At 57.7% G+C, this 27,421-nt stretch overlaps 1 protein-coding gene across 1 annotated transcript in view; it reads left to right on the top strand.

Moving 5' to 3' along the window:
- The first annotated feature begins 234 nt into the window (after nucleotides 1-234).
- Nucleotides 235-27,421, top strand: part of DOC2B (double C2 domain beta) — a 36,534-nt gene continuing 9,347 nt past the window's right edge. The window contains exons 1-4 of the mRNA XM_075719686.1: nucleotides 235-565; nucleotides 11,917-11,996; nucleotides 18,481-18,555; nucleotides 22,981-23,090. Of these exons, the coding sequence (XP_075575801.1) occupies nucleotides 235-565; nucleotides 11,917-11,996; nucleotides 18,481-18,555; nucleotides 22,981-23,090 (596 nt within the window). The remainder of the gene's footprint in view (nucleotides 566-11,916; nucleotides 11,997-18,480; nucleotides 18,556-22,980; nucleotides 23,091-27,421) is intronic.

The following is a 27,421-nucleotide window of genomic DNA, read 5'->3' as shown; positions in this document are numbered from 1 at the left end:
CGTCTAGCTCACTTATTCACAGGCAGCGCTGGCAGGATCAGGGGCTGCGCGAGAGCCAGAGCTGGCGGCAGCGGCATGCGTGCGGCGTCTGAGGCTCAGGGCGCGAGAACCACGTAAGGTGCCCGCCGGAGCTTCCCCCCTCGCCTGCCTCCGCTTTCCCCGGCGGAAACTTCACGGCTCCCTTACGCGCAGGCTGGGCTTCTCCGGGGGAGCCTGGCGCCGACAGCCGCATGCATGACACTCCGAAAAGGAGAGAAAATGACCATAAGTATCCAGGAGCACATGGCTATTGACGTCTGTCCCGGCCCCATCAAACCCATCAAGCAGATCTCCGACTACTTCCCCCGCTTTCCCCGCGGGCTCCCTGCCGCCGTCGGCCGCAGCAGCGCCCTGCGCTCCGCCGTCAGCCAGCCCTCCGTCAGCCCCGCCGAGGCCCCCCGTGAGGAGGACGAAGACGTGGACCGGCTTTTCGGGGCGTATGGCACGACGCCCACCGAGCAGCAGGCCAAATGCCAAGCGCCGGAGGAGGTGGTGGACCCCGAGGGCTACGAGTCCGACGACTGCAGTGAGTTCCTAAGTTTCCAGGGGAGTTTGCTGGGTGCTGAGGGCGAGGGTGGGTCTTAGGACTGGTCCCCCATCTTGCTGCCCGAGCCGTGCGCCCTTCCCGGCTGCCGGCCACTCTCTCCATCCCTGGAATTGCATTGCAGCAGTGACCAGCCCTCTGCTCTAGCCAGGGAGGCTGGCACGGCACGGCTCCGGCGCTGCCCCTGGCTGGAGGGAGGCCCTGGGAGTGTCCCTGCTGCAGCCAGGCTGGCCGCTGAACCCAAACTAGGGAAGTCTCCCAAGAGCCACCAGTTGCTGTGCTTTGCCGTTGTGGTTGATGCACTTCTCTGCCTCGTCCCTGCTCGGCTCCTTGCCTCCGAAGGCTGCCAGCTGGGCTCATACCCTTCGGTTAATCCGTCTTGGTGGTGCAGCCTGCTCCAGCCACCCTGCTGATTAGCTGGCGATATGCTCCAGCATCGCCCAGCTCCAGATGGGGGAGATTTGTTCGGAATGACATCCGCCCGGGAAATCTCTGCCCTCTCCCTCGGCAAACTCCGGCGTGTCATTCCATTCCTCGCCCTCCAGCTGCAGGCAGAGCCCTGCACGAGACCCGGGGAGAGGGGGGGGCTTTTGAACAGAAAGCTTCGATTCTGGTAGATGCAGGTGTTTGCAGAGAGGTTTAACCCCTCCCCACCCAAAACGTCCTTCCCACCCAGCTCGGTGGAGCTTGCAGGCTGCAAGGCAGCCGCTGTCTGGCTCTGCCAGCCGCGGTGGCTGGGATAGCGTTGCTTTCCTTGAGGTCGGTTAAAACGCAAGGTCTCGATTCAGCCCAGCCTTTAGGGGCCAGATCCTGCGAGGGGCTGAGCACAAAGTTTGAAGCCAGGAGATGCCAAGGAGGGGGATCAGTGCTGCCGAGTGGTGCTGCCTGCTCGTCCGGGGGGAAGGGGGAGGCTGAGCTCCCACGATGCTGAGCTGTTTACGGCCCAGCGCCGGGCAGGCAGTGGCTTTCCCTGTGCAAAATGTCACAGCCCTGCCTCGGCATCGCTCCCGCGGTGCTGGGCTGGCCTGGGCTGCTGTCAGCTCTGCCAGACCCCGGCGCATGACCTCAGGGAGAGCTGCCCGAAGGGCTGTGCTTGCTGCAAGGTGGCACGGCCGTCCCCGTGCCCCCCTCTGCCTGCTGACCACCAGCCACGGCTCCGGGAGAGGCTGGGACTCTGGGTGCGAGCCCCAAATTGATGTTCCCTCTCTCCCTATTCCAGTCTCAGGGTCACACTCTCTTTGGCAGAGGTGAGAGCTGCTGTCCTCCCAGGGAGAACATCTCCGCTAAGCTGCGTTTGTCCCAGCTGGGCAGTTCACAGTGACTTTACCGGATTTGGGTTATTTGCTGCTCTAATTATTAGATCATCTTTGCTCATCCTGGCAATAGAAATGGGAGCAGCTGGGCTTCAGGGCCAGAGGTGTGTGTGGGAGCCGAAGTGCTCGGGGCTGTGGGGCGCAGCGCTTTCCTCTGGTGACTTGTGGGGAAATCATCCAGGGTGCTGCCTTCTGCATTTAGCCCTGCTGGCGATGCTGGAAGCGGCTCCGTGCCGGGGGCTGGCGGGTGTTTGTCTCGCCCTGGCTGGTGTTAGGAAGAGTGTTTCTTGCAACGTAACAGGTGTCAGGCAAACTGCCGAGGCTCTTTTGGCAGATGTGGTGGGTTTTCTGCTGGCAAAGGCACAGCGGTGCCAGGAGCAGAGCGGGCAGGCGGCACTGCGGGTGTCACACCTCTGGGGACGGCGCGGGATGGTCCCGGCTGCTCTCAGGGCACCGGTTGGCATCAATGTGCAGGATGAGACTGTCACTCCTCCATGTTTAGCAGCCAAGTTGCAAAGCCAGACGAGGGCTCGCTGGCCCCATTTCCCAGGCGGGGAGCTGGGAGGGCATTCGTGCAGCCTGACTCGAGCCATCGGCTGTGCTGGGGAGTGTCTTTCAGCTCCCCCACGTCCCTGCCGGGTGATTCAGGGCTGCTGCATTAGTCACCTGCACTAAATTTCCCCTGGGGACCCTGTCTCCTCTGCCTGTACAGCAGAACAGCGTTGGGGGTTCGTGCTGTCAGTTCCCTCCGGCAGCACCGCCGGGTTCGGGGAGTTGACCGAGGTCTCTGGGGATGCTGGTGTTGGAGCCTGGGTGCTGCACCCACGAGTCGAGGGCTTGCTGGGCAGGGGCGCGTCTTGCCTTGATCCCCAGAGATGCTCCCAGCACAGCCCCCAGAGAGGTGTGGGGAGAGGGTTTTGCCATGGCAGAATCCATTGGGAGGAGGAGGAGGAGAGGACAGCTCCTTCCCGTTTGTCCCACCTGCCTGCAGGTTTCCCTCCTCCGCCACCGAAGCGATGGTGCTGGCTGGCTGGGTGGGAGGAGTAGAGCTGCCCCTGCCTGGAGAAATGCAGCATTTGTCTGGGTTTCCTCTACCCTAGTTCCTGCCTGGGGTCACTTCTCCAGCCTGGTGTTTCTGGCATTCCAGCAGCACCAGCCTGATGGGCGACGGGGCCGCGTTGCTCAGTCACCGCAGCACTGCAGGGTGGCATCGGGCAGGGGCTGGACCAGAGCTGCCAGCCTCCCTGCCTGACCTCCGGCACGCTGGCAGGGCCGCGGGCAGCCGTGCAGGGTAGGTCCTGCCTGCGACCTGCTGCAGCTCACCCGGGCTGGCTCCCTGCACCGCATTTCTTAATCCTTTGCCGAGCAGTGTTCCTGACCCCACCAGCAATCCTGGGAGGTGCCTGCGGAGCCGGCGGGAGCTCCCCTGCTCCGGATGGCCTCTTCCTGGGATGTGGGCAGCCCTAGAGCAGGGCAGCCCTGGGAGAAACATCAGCATCTGCTCCCATCTGAGCAGGGTGGCCTGACGCAGCCGTTTGGCATCCACAGGGAGCAGGGACACGTGTGTGTGAACGTTTGTTTGGTGCTTTGGAAAACCAAGAGTCCCAGGGCTGCAGGAGGCAGGTGGGATCCCTCCAGAGATGGGCAAGGACCCAGCCGAGGTGTGGTGGGGTGGGAGGGGACCCACTGCCATGGGCAGATGGCACCGGTCGCTGGGAGGCTGATGCAGAGGCTCGGGTTGGCGGCTCTGGGGCACGCGGGGCTGCGGCCAGCGGTTCGGGGCACCGCACTGCAGCCCTGCGGAGCCAGGGAGCGCAGCGCTCAGGGGAGCTGTGGAGGTGCCGAGGAAAACAAGCGTGGTCCCCACAGGGCAGCCGTAAGCAGCCTGTTGAACGCAGTGAGTGGCAGGGAGCAAGCAGGGCTGGGGAGCTGATAGAGCAGATGATGAGCGGAGATGCTGGGGCTGGCTCTGGGAGTGCTGGGAATCGTGTGGAGTCAGCCCTTCCCATCAGACCCACCAGCAGCGTTGCTGTGAGGGTTTGCAGGGTCTTAGTTGGCACCCTCTGCCATCCCAGGGCCCTTGGGAAGCCCTCAGGAGAGGGACTCGTCACTGCCCTGTGCCTCCTCTGTCCCCACTCTGCAGGGACGCTCCGGGACCGGAGCCCAAGCTGTACAGAGCAGCACTCTTCCCGCAGCAGGTTTGTCCCCGACGGAGCTGCTGAGGAGGGGGAACGAGGCAGGAGAGGCGTGGAAACGCGTGTTTGGGACAAAGCCTGCAGAAGGGTGGTTTGGTGCCCTTGGAGCAGCGCTAGCATCTGCCGTGAGCTTAGAGGACCAGCGGGGATTTGGGGATTCGCTCCCACTGCCTCAGGACACCTGGCTCTTGCCTCATCTTTGGTTCCCCTGGTTGGTGCCTGGGGACAGCAGGAGCTGGCCCCTGGGGTCCCCAGCCACTGGGGATGCTTCCCACCCAGCCGGGCGGCACGCTGCCAGGGAAACTTGGTTCACAAGAAAAATCAGCAAATGCCAGCTAGGTGGCAATGTGCCACCTGCGAGGAGCTGGGTCTCGCCTCCCATCTCCCCTGATTCCAAGCAAATCGCTGCCCCTCGAGTGGCCGCGCTTTCCCCTCCGCAGCACCAGCGCGAATTTGTACCCGATGGGTTTTTAAAGGTCTCGGAAATCTCTGCGCAAGCAGCACAGAGGTCGAAACGTGGCCGCTCTGAGGGAGCGCTGCTGCGGCTGCTCTTGCTGGGGGACAGCGCTGGGTGGAGCGGCCATCCTTCCGTAACGTGCAAGCAAGTTTCTAGCCCTTGAAGCAACGCTCTGTTCCCCTGAGCTGCTGCTTGGCTTTGGAGAGAGGCTGCAGCCGGCGCTGGAATTTCTTCCCTCTTCTGTATGCACTTGGCTCTGGGTTTTTTGGATGGGGAGGCAGCCCGAGAGCAGGGGGTTGCAGCGGGAGCCGGCGTTTCTGGAAGAGCTGCCCCGTACTGTTCCTGCCAGCGTGCCGGGGCCGTTTATATATGTACAAACCCAGCCAATTTTATAGCGTGCCCAGCTTTATTCATGGGAGGAGCAGGCTCGTGAGTTCCTGAGCTGCAGTAGCATAAAAACGACTTCTCCAAACTACAGCTGAGAGGCCTGTCCTGGTGCACGGCTGCTCGTGATGCTTGCCGCAAGCAACGCCACAGAAGTTATTTAGGAAGACTCTTATTTTGAGCAAAGAAGATAATTAGGCAGGCACAGCCGTCATGCAGATATTAATTACTGGCTGCTTAAAGGCATAAAGAAAAATGAAGGTTTTAAGGGGTGCAGGGTTTGCAAGTCACCTGGCAATGCTTTCGGCCAGACAGGAGGAGGCAGGAGAGACGATGAGGGGAAATGTGCATTGAAATGATGAGGATATTTACTTCTGAAATGCAGCTCTTTAGCATATGCTGCCTCTGCTATTTATAACCTTTGAATCGTCTTTTCAATCCAGACAAGGCCAAAAGAAGTATTTTTTTTTTTTTTACTCAGGAAACTAAACAAACCACCGCTGATTTCGGCAGAGCCTGGAGCATGGTTTTGCCAACCGTACCACGACCCGAGCTGCCTACGCCAAAGAAATGTGTGCAGGTACCAGGCAGTGTCAGACCCAAGGTTTAAGCGCCTTGGGGAGCTTGTAGCCCTCCCGAAGGAGACACAGGGTGTTAACCGAGGTGACTTTGGATTAGCTCCTGTCTGGTTTCCCATGGGATACCCAGCTATTGGGAAGGTGCTGGCATGGGGCGAGCTTTTGCACTTTCCTGCTGGCTGCCCCGTTGGTGGTACACGGGGAGGCTGCGCATCGGGTGCTCCTGACCCTCCAAGGAGCCTTCAGCCCCCGGAGATGCTCGTTCCCAGGGGGTGGCCAGGGACTCCCTGAAGCGCTGGGGATAAATGTGGGGCACTTGGTGGGGCCAGTACACGAGGGCAAGTGGCATCTGTCCGGGCATCCCTTCTCCAGCAGCGATGGAGGGAGCATATGGGCCGTGGCCTCCAGCATCTCTGCTAACGAAGGAGCCGCGCGGCTGCTGGTTAGCACGGGGCCCTCCTTCTGCCTGGCTCCCTGCCTCCCCAGCAGCCTGCCCAGCCCTTCGCCTTCCCCCGGTCGCTGGAGGAAGGAGGCTCCCTGCTCCGCAGCGGCTCTGCCGCCCTCATCCCTTCGCTGACACCCCTCGCTCCAAGGTGCTCGAGCCCAAGGGGTTCCCAGATCTTTCATCTTTGTATTTAACACTGAAGGCAATTTTGGGGGGTTGTTAATTGCAATACTGTATTTCATTAAAGGGAGAGAGAGGAAGAGATTTGAAGGCCATCTCTAAATTGAAATTGCTGAAAGTCTAATTGCTGCTGACATCAGGGACCATTTAGTGCTGTAAAACATAATTGCATCTCTGAACTGTTCTGAGCAGATAAGTGTTCCTCTGAACACTCCTCCTGGAGAAGACAGAAGAACTGATGAGCATCCATCAACCGGCCTCGTGAAGAAGCAGCTCCCTGCTCTGGAGCTTACTGGGGCTGGCACTGTGTCTCCGAAATGAAGAACTATTAATTGGTGTAGATTTTAAGAGAAAAACCTGAGGTGAAGCAGGGAGAAGTTGCAAGAAAGAAGAGTTGTGCTCGTTCCTCACTCCTTGTCCTATTGAATTCAGCCACATTTGTGGAGCTTCCGAGGAAGGAAGGTCTCCTGCCTGTGTGCTGGATCCGGTCCCTGCTGGCTTTTTATGTAGGACTGGGAACATCCGTCCCCGCCTGCAGCAATGGACCAGAGTCCCGTGATGCTGCCAAACTGGCACCACGTGGTCCAGGTGCCGACAAGAATGTCTGTGTCCCAGCACGGTGCGCTGCACCTGGGACATGTCCCAGAACTTCCACAGGACACCTTTTTCGTGGAGTAGCTCATGGTGATGCTGACTTTCAGAAGTGCCCCGTTTCCACCTGCCTTTGCCACCTTCCCCGGCTGACGCAAAAACCTGCAGTGATGCCTGGGGCTGTAGGTTCATGCCAGAGGTCTGTGCTGCCGTCAGGCCTGGGGGCTTGCAGCCATCGGGGTCTGCAGCGCCTCGACTCAGCACCTTGTGGGATCCGTTCCTGACAAGCCACGCACCCTCTCCCCACGGAGGCACACGAGTCGCAAGCAGCAGCCCAAGAGAGTCTGTGCGTGGACCGGGAGCGCCGTGGGTGCTGAGCAAGCTTGGCCCCGGCTGCGGGAGGCTGCTGGGACTGATGGTGCTGTTTTCCAGGGGTAACCCTGGGGGTTTCCAGGGCCTCGCTCCCATGAGGGGCAGGGAGTCGGTCCTCGAGGTGCCCTGGCATTCATTGCCTGCGCTGCCGCGCTGTGTGCCGCCGGGCCGGGCCGAGGTGCTGCCGCACCCGGGGAGGCAGGAGCGCATGCAGCCACCCGCCAAAGCAATCTTCAGCAGCCCTGAATGAAAATGGCAAGAAATAATTTCTGTTCCTCCTGAGGAGTCATTTACCGACATTTTACATGGGGCTGTAAGTGCACAGAATTACTTGCTGCCTTTCAGGACCTTTAAAATTATCTCCATTGCAGAGGAAAATTAAAGCAACGGAAGAATAGGGACCTATCTTTTATAGTGCATTAAAGAATACCCAGTCTGAAGGTTACTGAACCTGTGCTTTCTGTAAGGGAGAACTAATCCAGACAATCCCCAGCAGTCTTTTTACTGCTCCGCTCTGATCTCCCTGGCACAAAATCCATGAGCAGGTTATCTTGGGAGCAGCAATGCTGTTAAGCAGAGGGACTTAAGGCTTTTGGACTTCTTTTTAATTAGTTCTGTAGTGGGTTTTTTGTGCACACCTCAGTTTCTCCCACCGTAGAGCCTTGCTGGCCTTTCTAATGGCAGTCGCGATGTGTAAAGCTTCCCTGACTTTGGAAGGTAAGGAGCCCAGTCATCGATTCTCTCCTCTGCGGGCTGTGCAGAAGCTCGTGGGTCCGTGCTGCAAGCGTCGGTGCCTCTTCCATGTCTTGAGCATCTCTTAGGCTGAGAAACTCTTCTCCTTGGGGTGTCCCAGGCTACCGAGGGGCCGGATCTGCTGCCTTGCGTGGGCCAGGCGAGGGCACGTAGCCTGCAAGGACAGGGGCTGGATAAGAGAGCAGAGCACAGATTTATCACCCCGTTTTGCCTTTCATCCTGCAGGTATAAATAGAAGCCACTTCAGCCTCCCCGTCACCCTGGGCGCTGATGGGAAATGTCAGCAATAAACAATTTCTGCCGACTCCACCAACAAGGGCGGGAGCGGCGCTGTGCCAGGATGCCACGCTGCCTGCGGGCTCCAGTCGCACTCGCCGTGTCCCATGGCTAAGCCTGGAGACACATCTGCCGATTATGCTGGCCGCTAATGATTTTGTGGCCCACTGAATTAATCAAAATGCCCAAAGGTCAGTGGGAGAAGAGGCCACATTCCTGTGCAAGTCAGATTTATTTTCCTTTATAGAGCCTGTGTTAAATGCCAGACCCTGGCTGGCACCTTCCCATCAATCTCTCCCAATTCATGGAGGGGAAAGAGGGTCAGAACCTGCTAATGAGTTCAGCTCTCCTAATGGTTATTTTATCATTGGAGCAGAATAATTGTAATAATAATGATACATCCTGCCTGCTGTCTGGTGAGCGCAAAGCTGCCTTTGTAATGCCTGACAAAGACATTTATTTATTTTGTTTTATTTGCAGCCTGTGTTATTAGAGGGCAGTGTTCAGAATAGCCCAGTCGAGTTAAGTATGTCTAGTAACAGCGCTTTGAGTCTAATTGCTGCCCTTTTCTTTTTTAGGCACTTGCTCCCCTAATTAAGAGCACAATCAAGTTGCTTCTCAGCTGTGAGGACGGGTGGGAGGAGGAAAGCGATCAAAGAAGGGCGATGCAGCCGCGTTGCGGAGGGCCCTGTTCGGAGCAGGGTGCGTCCCTGGGTGGCTGCTTTGGGCCCGATCCTGCTGGCTGGAGACGGCGGGTCTCCCCCAGCCAGGGCTGGGCGTGCTGCCGGCGGTTTTGCAGGAGGGGTGAGAGCGGTGAGACCCGTGCCGGTGTTTTGGTGTTGGCTTGCCTGGCTGCTCGCTCGGTGTGCTGCCCGCTCTGGGAGCGCAGGGCCGGCTCTCCAGCTGGGCTGCGGTCCCGTGGGGCTTTGCATGGAGCTGTTGTGGGCTGCAGGGTGGCTCCCACCCCTGGATTCAGCTGGAGGTCTCCTGCCATCTCCTCAGGCCCCCGAGCAGCCCTGGGGCCGGTCTGCCTGGGAGCAGCCAGCCGGGGACGCAGGCAGCTTGAGCACCAGCCTTGTCTCTGCCTTGGCCGCTGTGCTGGATCCGTCGCCCAGCAGCAGATCCCCGGGAGGTAACGGAGACGGCGTCCCGCGACCGTGCTGCGGGCGCTCGGCTCCTGCGGGAGATGTGTCCCCAGCATCCGCCACCCCGCTGGGTCCTGGCTCTGGCGGCAGTGCTCACCCTGAGCTCCGTAAGCAGCGCCTTAGCTGCCAAACCTCAAGTTAGCCTGATCCCTTTTGTCATCTCCATACGGCCGCGTTTTTAAGTAATTAGCACAATGTGTTCTGCTGATGTTTCCCCATCCCTCTGCTGAAGGCAGACCCTTCCTTGGGAATGGAGGCTCACCATCAACGAAAAAAATCCCTGCATAGAGGAAAATCCCTCCAGGGCTGGAAGGGATGGAGCCTGGCAGGGCTGGGGGGAGCCACGCATCCCTGTCCGTGCCCTCCTGCCTTTTTGCAGCTCCGAGACGAATGGGAACTGCTCGAGGTTTGCTCACAGACCGCCAGCGCTGGGGAGGAGGACCTTGGTCCCCAACTGCAAAAAACCAAGCATCTGCTGCTGCGTGACGGTGCTTTTGGGTTTTGCCCGTCTTGCCGGAGCAGGGCTCCCCGCTGCCCTCGCCCCTGGGGCAGGTTGCGGCGCCGAGGGGACGGGAGGTTTTGTCAGTATTTCCTGGCCGAAGTCTGTTTTCAGGCCAAGCTTTTAATTTGTTTTATAAATTGCCAAATCCAGCAGCCTAAGCCGCGGGCCCCCTTCTGCGATAAAAATAAAATAACAGCTTGAACTTGGGAGGGCCGAGCAGCGGGGCTGGCAGGAAGCGGCTGATTAAAGGGCAGGTGGAAATGATGAGGCTCCGAAACCGGAGGCTTCATCTTCCGCTCGAACGAAAACCACGGATTTGTTGAGTTTCGCTGACTTGGCTTTCGCCTGTGTGCCGCGGAGCCTCCCACAACCCCCGCCCCAGCGCCGCTGCCGCTGCCGAACGCGGCTGCGAGCTCCCCGTGGCCGAGCGCGGGCGGAGGGCAGCCGGGCAGCGGTGCGCTGGGGCACTGCTGCGCCCTCCTCCTCCTGGCGCCGTGCGGAACGAGTTCGGTCGGTAATTGCTCTGGAGACGCCCGTTCGGGCCAAACCCGGAGATGATGCACAAGGTGTTGCGGGTTTGGCCTCAGCCTGTATCGCTTCCATCTTCCCTGAGCCCTGGCAGGTAAACCCCGCTGATTTATGCCTTACCTAAACCGATAGCTAATGTGCTGTGAAATTACTCCAGAACAAGGCGGGGGTAACATTATTCTGCCAGAAATCTCTCTGAATATTTACTCTGCTTTGAAGGCAAGGTATTTGCTCCGGAGCAATGATTTTTATTTGCTAGCAGGCAAACCTGTAGCTCGCTGGCGTTTGGGCTAGAAGCTCGCTGTGAGATTGCAGCAGGAGGGTTTCAGTCCCCTGAATATCTGCCACCTCCCGGGGCGCCTTGCTGCAAAGGCTGTTTACGCTGGAAAAAAGCGCCTTATTTCCTGCCATAAAGTCTGTCTAACTTGCCTCCCAGGCAGCGAACCCTGCTTTGATATTAAGCAAAGTTGTTCTGGTTTTTATTTGCGATTTCCCCCCCCCCCCCGCCCCTGCTCTGACCCTGTGTGCGTGGTGGGGAGGTGTGGTTACCTTGGAGACAGCGGTGGGATGCTGCGTGGTGGGATGCTGCGTGGCGGCAGGGCAGCGCTCGGGCAGACCCCTTTTGGGAATGTGAGCGTGGAAAAGCACGGGTTGCAGGGTCCAGAGCTTCCCTGGAAGTTCAAGGCTGGTGGCAGGCGAAGCTGTGCTGGGGGAGGTGCTGCTCTGTGTCCAGGCTTTGGTGTGCGAATCGGGTCCGGGAGCCTTGGAGAAGGTTAAATCATGTTGGGGGAAAGCCTGTCTTTTTAAGGCTTTTCCTCTGCTTTGGATTAGCATGACATGCTTGGATTGTCCAAAGGGAAAGTATTTCTCAAATCGAATGTACTTCTGCTGCTGAGGCTCTTCTGGTTTGTTCTGCTCTCCTGCCCCTTCCCTGTGCTCCCGTCTCAGGAGCTTCCCTGTTGCTGCCTCCTGGGTTGCGGATGCCATAAGGGAACGCTGCTCTGATTAAAAGCTGGTGGTGTTTTTCATTTTAACCATAAAAGTATTTCCATTCTCACTGGGTTTAATTTACAGTTTGCAGCCAAATTGGAGCTGGGAAGGGATCCCATTGGTGGCTCATTTGTTTGAAGGTGTCGGTACACAAATACGCATTCTGGGAACGCCAGCGGCGCTGGAGCTGGGGGGAGATGTGCCGACAGCGGGTCTCGGCTGCGTCCCAGCCGTGCCCGGATCTTCCCAGAGAAAAACTTTCCGCTCCTGGGGGCCGGGAAGCTGCTGGCTGCGGTGGGGCTGCTGGAAAATGGGGGTGACCCATGGGAAAGCCCACAGAGGCAGAGCCTCCGTGCTGGCCGCGGTGTCCGGGCGAGCCGCAGCCGTTCATCCCCCTCAGTCCTCTCCCAGGGCTGTGCCAGCCCCACTGGCCAAACCGGGGTGGCCACCAGCCTCCCAGCATGAAGCCATGTTTCATAACAGGGCTCACAGGAGGATGCTTTATGTTTTATGATGTCTGCAGCTGTTTCTCGAGCATCTTCATCCACTCCTTTTGTGCTTAGAGGGAGAAGAGGCAACGTTTGCTGGGCCCCGTGTATTAATAACATCTTTTCTCTTCTGCAGCCACGCTGGGGACGCTGGATTTCAGCTTGCTCTATGATCAAGAAAACAACGCTCTCCACTGCACGATCAATAAAGCCAAGGTACGTCTCAGCGCCAGGCGTGCGAGCAGCGAGGACTGAATATGCCTAGAGCTGGCCACCTTTCTCCTGCATTATGGGGCCACGAGAGCCCTGCCAAAACCACGGGGCCACCCGGGCGCCGCGGCTGTGCCAAGCCAGTGCAGCGGTGAGGGCAGCGCGTGGGGACGGCCGGGTGTCCCCTCATCCCTGCGTTGCGCCGGGGGCTCTGGTGTCCCCGACTGCAGCTGTCCCTTTGCCTTCTCCAGTTTCATCCCAACGCCCAGCGCTTTTGCCCTCTCCTTCCCCTCTGTCCCTGCCTTTCAGGGCGTTTCCAGCGGGATGGCTGCTCGTCCCCTGTGACGAGATGGTTGCAGCTATTGATGCTTTTTAGAAAAGCACCCAACCCGATGTTGTTATTTACGTGACACTGTGACCGGCTGTCAGTTTTTAAATGGCTCTTTTAAATGCTGCTAATCATTGCCTCAAAGTGCTCTGCCTCAGCGGCTTTGCTGTCTGCAATTGATTGAAGCAATTAGGGGTTTTTTTGCACATTTTGGAGCAGAAACAGATAACTGAGGTCCTGATTCTGCCTCCGGGCCCGTGGAAGGTGCTTCTGGGTGCTGCTCAACTCCTGTCTGCTTCACCCGGCACGAGGTCCGGAGCAGCGAGGGCTCCAGGTCAACACATCTGGTCCCCGACAGTGGTGGGTTGGTGGAAGAAGACCTTTAGATGTTGGGAAGGGGTGGAGGGTTTTTACAGAAGATGGGAGAAACCGCAGGAGAGTGAGCTGTGAGCTGACACCCCCCCCCCCCCCAGAAGATTTGCCTTCATAGGATGCTCCTCTCGCCTCCAGCTGCAACTGGTTTATTTGCAGCCCCCAGCCCACCCCAGAAGCCCGGTGTGCTGGGTGCTGAGCTGGGTGCTGAGCCTGCACATCCCCGCCCCGGGACCCTCCCTGTCTGAAATAAGACCTTGGGCACGAAAGCTTGGCTTTGGGGGTGAGCGTGGAGGCATCTGCCCTGGCAGAGCTGGAGCTGCTCCTGGCCGGGGGGCGAGTGCAGCACCCACGGCTCCCTGGGCAGGGCTGCAGGGCAGGGCTGAGGCACCCGGCGGGTTTTGCTTCCCTCCCTGCCACCCCCCTGCCTATCGCCTGTGAATTTGCCTGCAGCCTCTGGGTCAGGTTTCCCTTGGTGCGCTCGGGAGCGGTGCCAAGGAGGAGATTTCTAATTGGGTTTGCAGTGGGTGGAAGGCAGGGAGGAAGGAGACCTGCAAGCGGCAAGTGATAGATCTAACAGCAGCGAGAGCAAAAGCAGGGCTGACAAAACAGAGCCCTGGTCCCTGCCGTGCCCACCCGGCTGTACGGGAATAGCTGACCCCATCCCATGGGCCTGGGGGCACCACGCGGCACCGGCATCGCCCCTGTTCATGGGGTGGGCAGACCCCACTCCGTCGCTCTGACATTCAAGCGTTCGAGTCCTGTTCATTTCCATTCTGCTCTCATTCTCCCGTTTTTCTCTTTTATTTACATTGCCATCTGCTCGTTCTCATTTCATCTCTCGCCTGGGGAAAGCTGCCAAAACTTGACTACAAAAAGGTAAGGGCCAGGACCCCGGCTGCCGTCGGTGGGAGCCGGCGTTGGCTGCGTAGACGTTGGAAGTAGCGCTGTAGAGGAGGCGATGCGGGCGCCGGGGCCGCGGGCGCGAGCCACGGCACAGTGCCGGGACGTGCCTTGCCCTTGGATCTGGGCTGGGGTCCCGGGTGCGATGTCTCAGCCCCCCAAAGAAGGTGCCCTCAGGACGTGTCCCACCTCCAGCAGCTTCTGGAGCCTTCGCGGCTGCCAGCAGCCTTTAAAACCTGGACTATTTCAGCCACGCGAGAAGTGTTTTTCTTTCTCCCTTCGATAACCTCCCCAAACAACCCTCTCTCTCCCGTTTGACCTTTTTGCTGCTTTCTATTTATTTTAATCTCCAGCACTTTTATATCTGCTGATGGCCGTCCCGAGTCCCGTTATCCCCGTTCCTGGGGAGTGGGCAGGGGGTTAGCGGGCTCTCGGAGGCACCAGTGGTGGGTTAAATCCAATCAGTCGTGCTCCGCCACCAATGTTCTGCTCTGCAGCCATCAGCCGCTCTATTGTGCAGGAGGTCGGGATAACCGCTCCGTGCTGGGGGGGTTTGCCCTGGTGCCAGGTGCCTGGGGACGCCTGAGGTGTTTCTTGGTGTACGTCCGCAGCGGGATCGGTGAGACGCTGGGTCTTTCCAGACCCTCGGGTCAAGCCCATATCCTAAGTTTGGATGGAGCTGGAACAGGGAAGGAAAGGAGGTTTGCAGGAGGTATGGATGCGGAAGCTGGTAGCTGTGGGGCTATCCCCAAGCTGTCTGTCTACACCAGGAGCGAGGCGCTTGGTGCCTCAGTTTCCCTAATAGCACATAGATCTGCCCTGCCATTGGGCGCTTTGTGCCAACAGATGGATATCTGGAAGCTGATTTTGGAAGGTAGCGAGTGCCTGGCATCTCTGCAGGCTCTGGCCAGGGAAGCGAGGGGCCCGGTTCCTCCTGGAGATGAGCAGATTGAGTGCGGGGCTGCTGTTGGTCCACATCTGGATTGCGAGGTGAGTCCTGCCTCTGCAGGGCGAGGGAAGGGCACAGCACGCTCAAGGAGCATCCACCTCCAGCCTTAACCTCTTAGGACCATCCTTATGCTTTGGTGGTGCCTTCAGCAGATGCGATTGGGGTACAGTCTCAGCAGGCGGGGCAGCCCCCGTGCCTCTGCCCATGCCGGCACCAGGTTGTCAACTCCACCGTGCTGGTGTGAGCCCCGGGCTGCGGCGTCCGGGCTTGCTGGTGCTGCACCGTGGGGCCGAAGCAGAACCTATCCTGGGGTATCACGGCACCGGGGAGATAAGGACCAAGAAACCCCATCGCTCCCCGGCTGGAGCAGGGCTGCGGTGGCGTGCCCAGCGTTCCTGCTGCCTCTCCCTGGCCGGCAGAAAGCTCAGGGCCCTGTGCAGGCAGGAGCGGGCAGGCTGCCAGTGGCCACCTCCCGCTAATGGCTTTTGGTCTTGGCAGCAGCCCTGCCCGTACCCTGCCTTTCATGCTTCAGGCGCGGCTGAATTTCAGGCACGTTGCGGCTCGGCTTGGATCGATGGGAGAATAAATCAGGGCAGTGTGGGAGCCCGTTCCTGGGCTGCGGGAGCAGCCGTGCGGCAGGCTGGCAGGAGAGCTCTCCCCTTGCCGCCTGCTGCCGTGCACCAGCACCGCGTGCTCTCCCAGGGTTGCTCCATACCATCGCGTGTGGGAAATGGACTGCCCCTGGGCATCACCCCCTCCTGTAAAACGTGATAGAAAATGATACGATTAACGTGCAGGCGCCAGGGTCTGCGTCCTGGCGTGCCGTGCCGTGGCTTGGGTGAGGGTCTCATTTTCTGCTCAGTCCCACGAAGCCCAACCTGCTGCATGGAGCGGGATAATAACGTGCTATAGGGTCGAGGCACCGCGGACACCGTGGGGCTGTGCTGTCCTGTACTCCTGTTGGTTTCCTGCTTTCGGGAGGGAGATGCCCTGGGCGAGCCTCAGGTGGCTGCGCAGGCAGCGGTGCAGGCAGCTCCCTGGCCCCAGGCAGGCCACGCAGGGCAGAGGCTGCCCATCCGAGCGTACCTCGGCTGCTCTCCCTGCACCGCTGGCTGCAGCCGCAACTAGAAAACACCCGGGAGTTTCCACCCTGCCGAGCATTTGAAGGCTCCCCCACTTCCAGCCAAAGCCGAGTGCTGGATGTCTGCACTGAGCGTTACTTACGGATTTACTCATACATATTTATCACTGCAGGGAAATTCCTGTCTCGAAGCTGTGAGTTCTCTGGGCTGTCAGGGTGGAAGCTCAGAGTCTACCCTGTTTCGGAATGGGATGCCTTGGCCCAGGAAAAGGTGTCCAGGCTGGTTTTTGGGCAGCAGGAATCCCATGGGGCAAACGATGGAACGAATCCATCTCCTGTGATTTCTGTATGCCTCTAGCGTCGCGTTAATCGGCAGCCCGATTAGCCCGACTTGTAATTAAATCCTATTGATTAGCTAAATGTCACTGGCACGGAGAGCAGCTGGCAGCAGCTGGGATGCAGCGGGGCCATCGGTCTCCGTAGGATTACAGCAGGGATTTGGGGGTTGAACAGAGGAAGAGAAAAGATGAAACTCGGTCTCGGCTCCATCGCCCATGCTGTGATGAACAGCACCGTAAATTGGTCCTGGCCGGAGGACTGGTTGGAGCCAGGGCTGAGCTGGCTGAAGCCAATGGGCAACTCTGCCCCCGGGAAGGAGCCCTGTGGTCCCCTCTGCCTCTTGGCTCTCCAGGAGCAGCTTTAGGCTGGAGGTCCCTCCACGCAGGGGAAGCAATGGTGTTGGTCACCCTGTGGGTCCCTGGGAGGGGCGAGCTCCCATGGGAGCAGCTTTGCGGGGCAGAGCTGTCGGGGCTGCTCTCATATTAAACTCAACCCCGTGCCAAACTTGTGTCGAGTGACATGGGAGGGAGGTAGACGTGACATCGGGAGCCGTTTTCCAGGCTCCTGTCACTCCATCTTCCATAGCACATCTGTTAAAAAAGCCTTTAATAGCCTCCTCAGAAGGTAATTTAATTGAACTGAATTGATGGGTGAATTACAGAGCTGCGTCCATCCATTTTCAGGGGAATTTGCTTGCTCGCTTCTGATTTCGTTTGCCACGCGGCACCGGGCAGGTGGGGCCCCGCCGCCGCGGGATGCTGCGGGGAGCCTTGGCTTTGCTCGGTGTGAGCAGTCTGCGTGCCCAGCCGGCCGGATCCCCTCCGGAGCCTGCGGACCAGCCCAGCCCCTTGCTGCCCTTTCTGCCCGTGGAGCCACAGCCGATACCACTGCCTTCCTCCCATCTTCTGTATCCACTGCCTTCCTCTTCTGCCGGGCCAGGGACGTCGCCCGAGAGGCACTGCACTTAAAGCAGAGCCGTTTAGCCTCCGTTCGCTGCTGCTACTTTTATCCTTTTGGCTCTGCTTTAGAAGCAAAATCCTCTTTGCTGGGCACCATTTGGTCTCCTTCGCCCCGGGGCAGCGCACTCGTCTCGGAAGCGGAGCCCTCACCAAGGTCAGGAGCAGCTCGGACCTTTGACCGAGTTTTGCAAATCGGGGAGGGGTGGGGTGGAGGCATCCCGAGGGGCTGCCTTCGTGCCGTGGGCTAAGCCGGATGCGTTATTTCGTACGTGTAAAGTACGGAAGCGATTTACCCCAGCATTTCCCTCTTTGATTCGCCCAAAGCAGGCCTTGATGATTTCATTTTCATTGCACGCAGCCCTTTCACCAGCAGCCCGTGTGAATGCTGTCCTGCCAGGTGGATCTCTGGCAGCTGCACACCCTCATTAATCCCAGGCACCGAACACTCTGCTCATCACACAAAGGCAGTGATGAGTCTTTAGCATCACCCAGCCTGGTTCCCATGCCTGGGTGGAGCCGGGGTTGGGTGGGTACCTCTGCAGAGAAACCCTCCTCTGATCCAGGCAGACGATTGCCATCAGCCAGCCTAGAAATAACTCCTGCAGGGATCCCGCAGCCAGGCTGGAAATAATCCGAGTGCTTTCATGGTGTAGCCATTATCATTTCCACTAGGGATCGGTAAAAATTAGGCTCCATTTTTCGTGCTCCTGTGTTGCTTCCCTACCCCGTGGAGCTTGTTTCCATGCGGTCTGTGTAGTTACGGCTTTGGGCTGGGCTTGTGCTTCACCCTTGGATAATTTTCAGCCCGCTGGTTGTTTAGACGAAGAGCAGGTTTGTCTCCTCCCTCTGCCCGAAGCAGGATCACCTCCAGAGCATCTCTGTAACAAACAAGATCCACATCATCCTTTAAGAGCTGTGAGGGTCTAGTAGAAAATCCATCAGGAATGGCCGCAGCGAGTGTTTCCTTGCGTCTGTGCTCCGGTACCCCCAGATTTCCCTGCATACGCTGCGGCATTCGGCTGGCGACAGCCTCCCGCTGGCCTGAAAGCTGTTCTTCCTTCAGCTGTGCCTTGATAATGAAGAGTAGGTAGGTGCTATCACACCCTCTGGGAGCGCTTAAAAGTAACACCACAACAGCAGAGGTGTATGTTTGCTCATAGCAATTATTAAATGACAAAACCCTGTAATTTTAAACCTTGAAAATCACTGCGCTGATTTGCTTAACCCCCAAATTAATTGTGATCAGGGTGTCAGAGTCAGCCGCTGGAAGAGCGGAGAGGTGCTTTGCGGCCGATGCCAAGTGCGGATGAGGAGCCTTCCCGCAGCCCCTCCTCTGCACAAACATTGGAATGCTGAGCGTGCTCGGCTTTCGCTGCGCAGCCCGGATCCTGCGCCGAACCTGTCCTCCTTCCCCGATCCCAGGGAAGCTGTGCAATTACTCCACGGACCGATGACGTCCCGTGGAAACGGGCATTGGTAGCTGGGCTCAGCGAAGCCACCCCACCTGCCCAGTGTCTCGCCATTGTCCTAACGCCTGCTTTTTGCTGTTTCCTCTCCAGGGCCTGAAGCCGATGGACCATAATGGTTTGGCCGATCCATACGTCAAATTGCACTTGCTTCCCGGAGCCAGCAAGGTGAGATGCCTTTTCGCTTCTCCTTCCCTTCCTGGGGCTGCACCTTTCCCTTTGAAGTCGGACCCGGGAGGTTCCCCGGGGAGAAGCTACTCATCCAGGGGCTCCTGGGTGCTGCAGCCAGCCCTCGAGTCTCCTGCCTGGCTCTCGCTCAGGTGAGCAGGAGGGAGCGGGGGCAGGAGGTAAGAACGGGGGCTAAAAACATCCTTGCAGGGGTAGCAGGTGCCTCTCGGATAAAGCACTGCCTGGGAGCTGGGTGCCAGCCCTGACTCCTTGCCTTTGGGAGCAGGGGGTGCAAACGCTCGAGAAGCCCCCGTAAGCCACCAAGTGAAACGATCTGGAGCTATAAACAAACCAGCTCCTTTTTTTTTTTTTTTCCCCCCCCTTTTTTCTTTTGCATTTAAAACTCCTCAGATCATAATAAAGTAGAGTATAAATTGTAAGGGAAATATTTCTATCTACTTAGGTTCAGTGCTTGCTGGAGAGAAGAGTAATTAAAGATATTGATGTGTAGTGAGAGCTTGGTGTAACTGATGGGGATGTTGAATTTAAATGCTAAATGTATGTGTTATGAATATTAATTGCACTTTTATTTTACACTAAAGGAAAGACCTTTTTGGGGGAGGTATATTTACTTGTTATGGTTTCATTGAATTAATTCATAATGTTCAGGGTGGTAGAGGGAGTTTTTAACCACATTTCAAGTTCCGCTGGAAATAGGAGAGCCAGGAGCGCTTTCATCAGCGATATTATCTGTCATTTCCATGTTTTGCAAATGCATTGATTAGCATTTCTGCTGGAGGTGATGGAGACCAGAGAGGCGGGAGGGAAGCTCGGAGCTGAGGGTAGCGCAGGAGCTGCAGACTCCACAAGCCCAGAGCAGCCGCGGGGGGACCTCCTCCTCGTCCCCACGTCCCTCTGCCTCTGTGGTTGCTCTGTCTGTGTGCCTTGTTTCCAAACAGCACTGCCCGAAGCTGCTCTGGGAGAGGTGAGCAGGTGTGGGGGGATTGCAGATGTGTCCTGGGCTGGGTGTTTCTGCACAATCGTTCCAGCAGCAGGACGGTCCCCACGTCATAGAATCATAGAATCATAGAATTGTCTAGGTTGGAAAAGACCTTTAAGATCATCCAGTCCAACCATTAACCTACACTACCAAGCCCACCTAAACCAATCAAGGGCAGACTAGACTAAACCATGTCCCGAAGTGCCACATCTACCCGTTTTTTGAACACTTCCAGGGATGGTGACTCCACCACCTCTCTGGGCAGCCTGTTCCTATGCTTGACCACCCTTTCCGTAAAGAAATTTTTCCTAATTTCCAGCCTAAACCTCCCCTGGCGCAGCTTGAGCCCATTTCCTCTCGTCCTATTGCTAGCTACTTGGGAGAAGAGACCAACACCCACCTCACTACACCCTCCTTTCAGGTAGTTGTAGAGAGCGATGAGGTCTCCCCTCAGCCTCCTCTTCTCCAGGCTAAACAACCCCAGTTCCCTCAGCCGCTCCTCATAAGACTTGTTCTCCAGACCCTTTACCAGCCTTGTTGCCCTTCTCTGGGCATGTTCCAGCACCTCAATGTCCTTCTTGGATTGAGGGGCCCAAAACTGGACACAGTATTCCAGGTGCAGCCTCACCAGCGCCGAGTACAGGGGGACAATCACCTCCCTGCTCCTGCTGGCCACAGCATTCCTGATACAAGCCAGGATGCTGTTGGCCTTCTTGGCCACCTGGGCACACTGCTGGCTCATGTTCAGCCGGCTATCTACCAACACCCCCAGATCCTTTTCGGCCAGGCAGCTTTCCAGCCACTCCTCCCCAAGCCTGTAGCGTTGCATGGGGTTGTTGTGACCGAAGTGCATCCGGTGTTCCTGTCCCTGGGCTCTCAGGCAGCTGCGGCAGACCCCAGGCCACGAGCCGTGGGAAGCAGGGTGGGATTTGTTCGCCTCATGCAGAGGTCTCCACGTGAGCTGGTTACTGTTAAGTCATTCCAGATGGGAGAAAAAAGTGCTCCCAGAGCCCAGTTCCTTTGATTTAATTTGGGTCCCTTGCCCAGGGCAGCGTTAGCTGCTGGGTGATGCCCATCACGTTACCCCCTTGGCTAAACCCACTTTTCTTCCTGACCGCCCCGCCCCGAGCCCCAGGATCAGGCCCTGGCAGGTCTGAGCAGGCAGTGGATGCCATCAGGGCGCTTTCTCTGCTGTCATTGTCACCCCCCACCTCCCTCTCTGATACATATTTCGCTGCTTGAGCTGGAGCCTGGCGTGGTGACCATGGTATGTCTTATGAGGAGCGGCTGAGGGAACTGAGGTTGTTTAGCCTGGAGAAGAGGAGGCTGAGGGGAGACCTTATCGCTCTCTACAACTACCTGAAAGGAGGGTGTAGTGAGGTGGGTGTTGGTCTCTTCTCCCAGGTAACCAGCGATAGGACGAGAGGAAATGGGCTCAAGCTGTGTCAGGGGAGATTTAGATTGGATATTAGGAAAAATTTCTTTACGGAAAGGGTGGTCAAGCATAGGAACAGGCTGCCCAGAGAGGTGGTGGAGTCACCATCCCTGGAAGTGTTCAAATAACAAGTAGATGTGGCACTTTGGGACATGGTTTATTGGGCATGGTGGTGTTGGGTTGATGGTTGGGCTGATGATCTTAGAGGTCATTTCCAATCTTAATGATTCCTAGTTTTTACTTTCATTATAAATAATCCAGCCACCAAGCCAGGAAACATGAAATTGCTACTCTACCCTTAATTGGTTTAGTGGTGGAATTGATAGTGTAGGTTTATGGTTGGACTGGATGATCTTAAAGGTCTTTTCCAACCTAAACGATTCTATGATTCTATAATATCACCAAGGAAGGAGATAAAATAGGTGTGGGATGAAACCTGGTACGATAAAGTGCCTTGTTCAAAGCAGCTTTACAAAGTTGGGAAAGATTTAAGGCAGACAAGGTATGAAATCAATGGCAACGGCAGACCTGTCTGCAGACTCCTTTGCTTTGCATCGCTCTGCTGTCGCCCCTGGCCATGCCTCCGGGCACGCAGGGATCAGCGCGGTGAGGCTGGGGCCCGGGAGCAGCGGCGCTGGCTGCCCGCACACAGCCCAGCCGGCAACGGCTCCTCCTGCGCTACAAACTCCTGCCTGAGTGGCGTGGAAAGCGATTGGTGTTGCAGGGCTTTAGGTGCTGCTGTGCATTGAGTCCCTGCCCCTGCATCCCGGTCGGCTCATGGAGCACCATCCTGCCTTGCTCCGGGAGTATCCTCCTCCTAACCTGGTGCTTGGCGTTTCACGGCTCCTCACCCAGCCTCTGTCGGTGCCCAGCCAGTCTCCGCAGCGCTGCACGGCGCCCGGGTTTCTTTCAGAGGCAGAGATGGCTTTGGGAAGCTAAATGAAAGCACAGCACAAAATACGGAAGCTCGCTCTATCTCCGAGAGATCAAACCCAGAGCAAGCAGCCGCTTTGCACAAAGCGTTTGGGAGTGAGACGCTGCGCCGTGGTCCCTCGATGGCTCCACTGCACCGGCAGCTCCTCCAGCCGGTGGCCGCCTCTAGTCCATCTGGAAGAAGTCGTGTGTTTGGGGTTCTTTTGGTGGGGAAAGGCCATGCCAACAAGGTGACACCCCCCCCCCCCCCCCCCGCCTTAGCTGCAAGCACAAGCTCTTTTCTTTACCCCATCCTTCACATCCCACTCACCTCTAGCATGGGGCTGGTGAACCAAAGATGGGGAATGTCGCAGCTTCCCATAAATAAGCGCAGGACAACTTTGAAGTATTGATTTCATGAGAGTTCCTTACACCGAGTGGTGGCTGAGGCAGGGATTGAACTTTTGGACTTTACACCTAATTAGAGGGAAAATCGCTGCTCTGTGAGGCTGTCCTAGGCTGGGGGGTTGATGGAGAAGCCCTGTCTGAAGCCTGCAGCCCTTTGCTTCTGCTTTGCTCCGTCCCCGGCCTCCCGCTCTGCAGAGCTGTGGTGCTGGGGTTGCCAGTGCTAACAAAATGTGTATCAGGGAAGTTATTTTGAGTCAGGCAGGAACGGGAGCTGTGCTGGGAACAGGAATGCAAATAAACAGCCAGAACAGAAAATTGGTATTTTTTTAATGAACTTGAAAAGACATTTTTTCCCTTTCTCCTGCTGCATAAATGAGATCCCCGTCCTCTCGCTGCGCTCTGCCAGGGTTCCCATTTTGCTGGCTGTTTCCAGCGTGCAGGATGCGGGGTTGGATTGCTTTGCAAATGAGCGAGTTGCTGCGTCTCTGCCCCTCTGGTTATCGCTGCAGGAGGAGTGGATTTGGGCCACCCCATCGAGGACCAGTCAGGTTACGGTGCTGGAGCAGAAGGGTGGCAGCACCAATTGCCCCTTCATCTCCAAACTGTGCTTCCTTTTCTCCCCCCGCCCATCGGCGCATTCGGCTGACCGCCGTCTCCTTTGCTTTTCCAGGCAAATAAGCTGAGAACCAAAACGCTACGCAACACGCTCAACCCCACCTGGAACGAGACGCTCACCTACTACGGCATCACCGACGAGGACATGATCCGCAAGACCCTACGGTAGGGCTCCGGGGGGTGAGCAGGGTGCTGAGCCCAGCAGCGGCGGGGGATGCGTGCCCCTTCCCGTCCCCTCAGGGCCACCCCAGGCATCCCTCCCCACCCCAGTGACAATTTCCCGGGGAGCTCACGGGGACCCCCAGGCCCCAGCCCCACAGGAGGGTCCCAGCGGTGGCTCACGGCACAGCAGGGCAGAGTTATTACCCACCAAAACCTATAATGTGCACGCATGCCCTGCACACATCCATCGCCTCCGCGGTGACCGACGCTTGATTTACAGGGAGCCTGGGCTGGTATAGCTGGTGAGGAGCGTGGTCCTGCTTTGTCGTTAACTTCATAACTCACTCGCTGGGCTCCTGCCTGCAGAGGTGCTGTTATTTGGGTTTAACATCTTCATGCCCAGCTCTCACGGGCACATGCTAAGGCTTTGTGGCCATGTCTTGCTGAGAAAAATGTCCCTGGGAAAGCTCTGGGCCCCTTTCAAGGCTGATTTTTTTTGAAAGAAAGCTGGAGGCATCTGTGAATTATTGTCAAACTAAATGAAGAGTGTTTGTATGTATTTATTCTCTCGGTTTGGTTCAGTGTCTGCGCATTCAGCATCTCCCAGGGGCTGGGGGATGTTGCTTGGGGCTGGAGGTGGGCAGGGGCAGCGTGGTAGGGCCGTGCGGGCTCAGAAGTGCTGCTTTGCAGGGTCAGACCCCTGCGAATGCAAAGGTTTTTCACGTCTTGGCCACCGTCCCACCTGGGTGAGGGCAGGGGGTGACCCAGAGCCTGTGGACAGAGCCTGCGCAGGGAAGGTGCTGGGCAGCCTCGGCTGCTCCATCATCTCTCTGATCTGGGACTGCTGTGCAGGAGGATTTGCTGTAAGATCTGCTGTCAAACAAAGGAGGATTTTGCATCCTGCTCCGAAGACCTGGGGCTTTGTCAGCTCCGTGGCTGGAATCTGACTTTCCTTATTTGCAGGTACCCTGGGAGTTTGTTATTTTCCCCATGACGAGAGCGCAAAGCTGCCTTAGAAAAGGTCCTGCTCAGAGATGAATTTGGGCAGAGCCCACCTGTTGTCTGCATTATGCATAGAGATGAGAAATTTAGCGCCACGGATTATTATTTCGCATGGAAAATATTAGTCATGCTGAAAGTGCTGCAGGCTTGTCGGGCTGGAAAGCTGCTGGTTTATTATTATTATTGGTGGGTATTTTTTTTTTATTTTTTCACTCCAGGCTTTGAAGTTTTCAGCCTCTTCAAGTGTGGAAATCAGTTTGTAGAGAGATGTTCGGCTGAGTTGTTCGCTGAGATGCGCCAGGGAGCAGAAGGGCTTGACCCCCCCCACCTTTTCGGGGCCCTGGTAGCTGCTTCTACCTGGGGAAGGGCTGCCCTCACCCACTCCCAGGAGGCAGCAGGGAGGCGCGGGATGCGCAGCGGCAGAGGAACAGGCAGAGACGTGTGCGTGGGCTGGGCTGGATTTGCCCTTGTCCCCACAAAAACCCCTCGTTAGCGCGTTCCTGCTCCTGCCCGCCAGCCTGGGCACTGCAGGCACTTTGCGGGGAGCCAGGCGTGGTGGTGGGCTCCTGCAGGGCTCAGCACACGGGGCTCCTTGTGCCCCCTCCAAAGCTCAACGCCGTGCACGCGTCCCCGTCCCCTGCTTGCAGGGCCCCGGGGTGATGCGCAGGGACCCCTCGCTGCGCAGGGGGATGTGGCTGACCGGAGACAGCGTTTCTGTCTTGGGAGCTTTATGGGGAGCTCAGGAGGTGGCTGGCAAGGTCGGTTAAGGGCCAGTTGCCCAAAGCAGCTTCAAAGGGCGCCTTTCTGGGGAGGCGAGGGAAGCCTCGGGCTCGCCTGCGGTGCGGTGACCCCGTGCAAGTTCCCAGCCGGGTGCTCTGCGGGGAGCGAAACTCCCTGCGAAGCCTCATCTGCTCATGCCGGGGCGGCACCCTCAAGGTTTGGCGTCTCCTCGCGCCATCAGAGCCACCCGTCTCGCGCCTTCGCACCCATCGGAGCCGCCTCTTTGCAGGGCGGTTCCCAGGCTCTCCAGCGCTCTGCGCAAAGACTGCGCTTTGCAGCTGAGGTTTCCTTGCTGGCAGCGACGCCGGCGAATTAGGTGATAATTAAGGATCAAAATCCTCTCCGCGTGGAGAGGAATATCCAAGCGCAATCCTGACTCATCGGCATTTGCAGCTAGCCGGGGGGGTTTGCTGGCGCCTGTCCCCGTGGAGGTGGCGAGCCCCACGATGACATTGCCACGAGGGCGACCAGCGGCCGGGAGCACCGCGGGGGCCACGCGAATCCCCACCTCGCCTCCAAGCACAGTGCTGGGGTCCGGCACCGCATCCAGGTGGAGCGGGCTCCGTCCTGCGGGATTTAGCCCAGCCCGGTCCCTGCCGGCAGCACGGGAGCCCCCAGCCCCACCGCCAGCGAGGCTCAAGGTTTGGGCACCTCAGCAGTGCCCATTCCTGTGTGCCGGTGGGCAGGACCAGCCTTTTCCTGCGTGGGGTAGAAAGGGGAATCCTCAGTGTTACCGTGGCAATCGGCACGCCAAAGGTGACCTAAAAGCCGGCGAGCTCTGGGCTGGATGTTACGGTAGAGGGGCTCGGGTGGCTCCGCCATCTCCCTGGGAAGGTTGTGCAAGCAGGAAAGTGGAGAAATTTGTGAAGTGGAGCTTGCTGTAGGGCTGGGGCTTGTGGCTTTGGTTTTGCCTGGAAACTACTCTGGAGAAGAATTAAAGAAACAAACTTTTGGGTGGAGAAGGTTTCCCAGCTGGCACCTCTGCCACGGGGTTGTCGCCTGGGCCATCTCCTCCCCGGCTGTGGTGGGTCTTCCCAGGGGGTTTTCAGCCTCTTCTCTTGTGTGGACCCCAAAAAATTTTCCAGTCAGGGCTCTGATCCCTTTAAAAAAATGTGCCACACGTAGACGGGTGCGTAAAGGTTCAAATGAAATAACGTTTCTTAGTCTCATCCCCAAAACCAGCGTACTGCAGGGTGGGCGCTGGGACACCCTTGGTGGCCCTGTGTCCTTGCCCGTGCTCGGTGCTTCTTCCCGTGCCCGGTGCTTCTTCCCGTGCCGAGCTTTGGCCGCCGGCACAGACGGCTGTCGGGCTGTCACGACGGCAGGGCCTGGCCTGCCCTCGGGCGCTGGGCGTGTGCGCAGCTGCTCTGCCCAACGGGTTTGGCAGAATTTCAGGCAGGAACTCAAATTCTTGCCTATGGCCCGGGGAATTCCTCTGCAAAACAAAGTTTCTGAGCGCTGTGGCTCCATTTCTTATCTGGCGTGGGGGAGCCAGAGCCTAAATTTCAAGTGCTCTTCATTTTCCTTCAGAGCAATTCCCCAGCCCCCTTTTTTCTTCTCTCCATCTTCGCGGTTGAAGGTATTGGCAAAGGAGATTTTATTTATCCTGAGGCAGGTAGATGAGATGAGACTTCTTGCAAACCAGCCATGAGGTAGAAAAATCCATCTTTTTATTTTAATTCCTTGCTTGGATTTTCTTCTTTTCAAACACTGGATATTTAATCGAGTAGAAGGATGCAAGGCTGGGAAATGTTGCACCTCCTCATTTAGGTACCCACTGAACTGTGTCCTCGCTGCCCGGCTGGGGAGGGATCTTTGCTTTATACGAGGAGGGATGGATGGGCTGGCGTTCCTGGTGGCTGGAGCTCACCGAGGATTTTTTATTACGGTGTGGGTCGAGCTATTTCTCCTCTATGAGCCTCCCCATAACACCAGCGGTGACGGCCCTTCACCCTCCCGGTGCTGCTTCCATCCCACAGGAAGCATCTCCCATGCCGTGTATTCTCCTGCCTCCGGTGCTTCGCTTCGCCCACCTGGCATCTCGCAAAATCTATCTCCTCCACCAAGAAAAGCCAACTTCAAAGCTCCGGGGATGCTGGCTTTCCTTGCGCTCATCAGGCAAGGCTCCTGCGAGGCAGCTGTTGGGAGTTGAAAGAGCATGAGCGATGCTCCCCTCGGTCTGGGAGGTGGTCGTTCCCTGGGTGCCTCCTCGGTGCTGAGATTCACGGAGGGGCAGGGAACGCGATTGCAAAGTCTCTTTAATGTAAAAATAACAGCAGAGATCAAAGCTGCCGCCAGCCTTCGCCTCCCTGCTGCCTGGAGAGCGTGTGATGCAGTGGAAAAGCTGCAAAAGCACCCAAAAATCTTCCCTGCCCACCTGGGCTCTTGGAGGGACGTGTCCGGCGTGGGTTGGTGGGTCGGTGTCGGCACGGGGTGCTCCGCCGGTGCCTGCAGCCCTCCTGGGGGGACGAGTGGCATTTGCCTTGTCGCAGGGGAGGATGCCTCCTGGAGAGCGGGGTACCAGACCCCCTCTTGCCTGAGCCCCCCAGCCC

Source organism: Pelecanus crispus, chromosome 12, assembly GCF_030463565.1.
Source record: "Pelecanus crispus isolate bPelCri1 chromosome 12, bPelCri1.pri, whole genome shotgun sequence".
In the NCBI taxonomy this organism is placed as follows: domain Eukaryota; kingdom Metazoa; phylum Chordata; class Aves; order Pelecaniformes; family Pelecanidae; genus Pelecanus; species Pelecanus crispus.
This window is presented reverse-complemented; position numbering and strand designations above follow the sequence as displayed.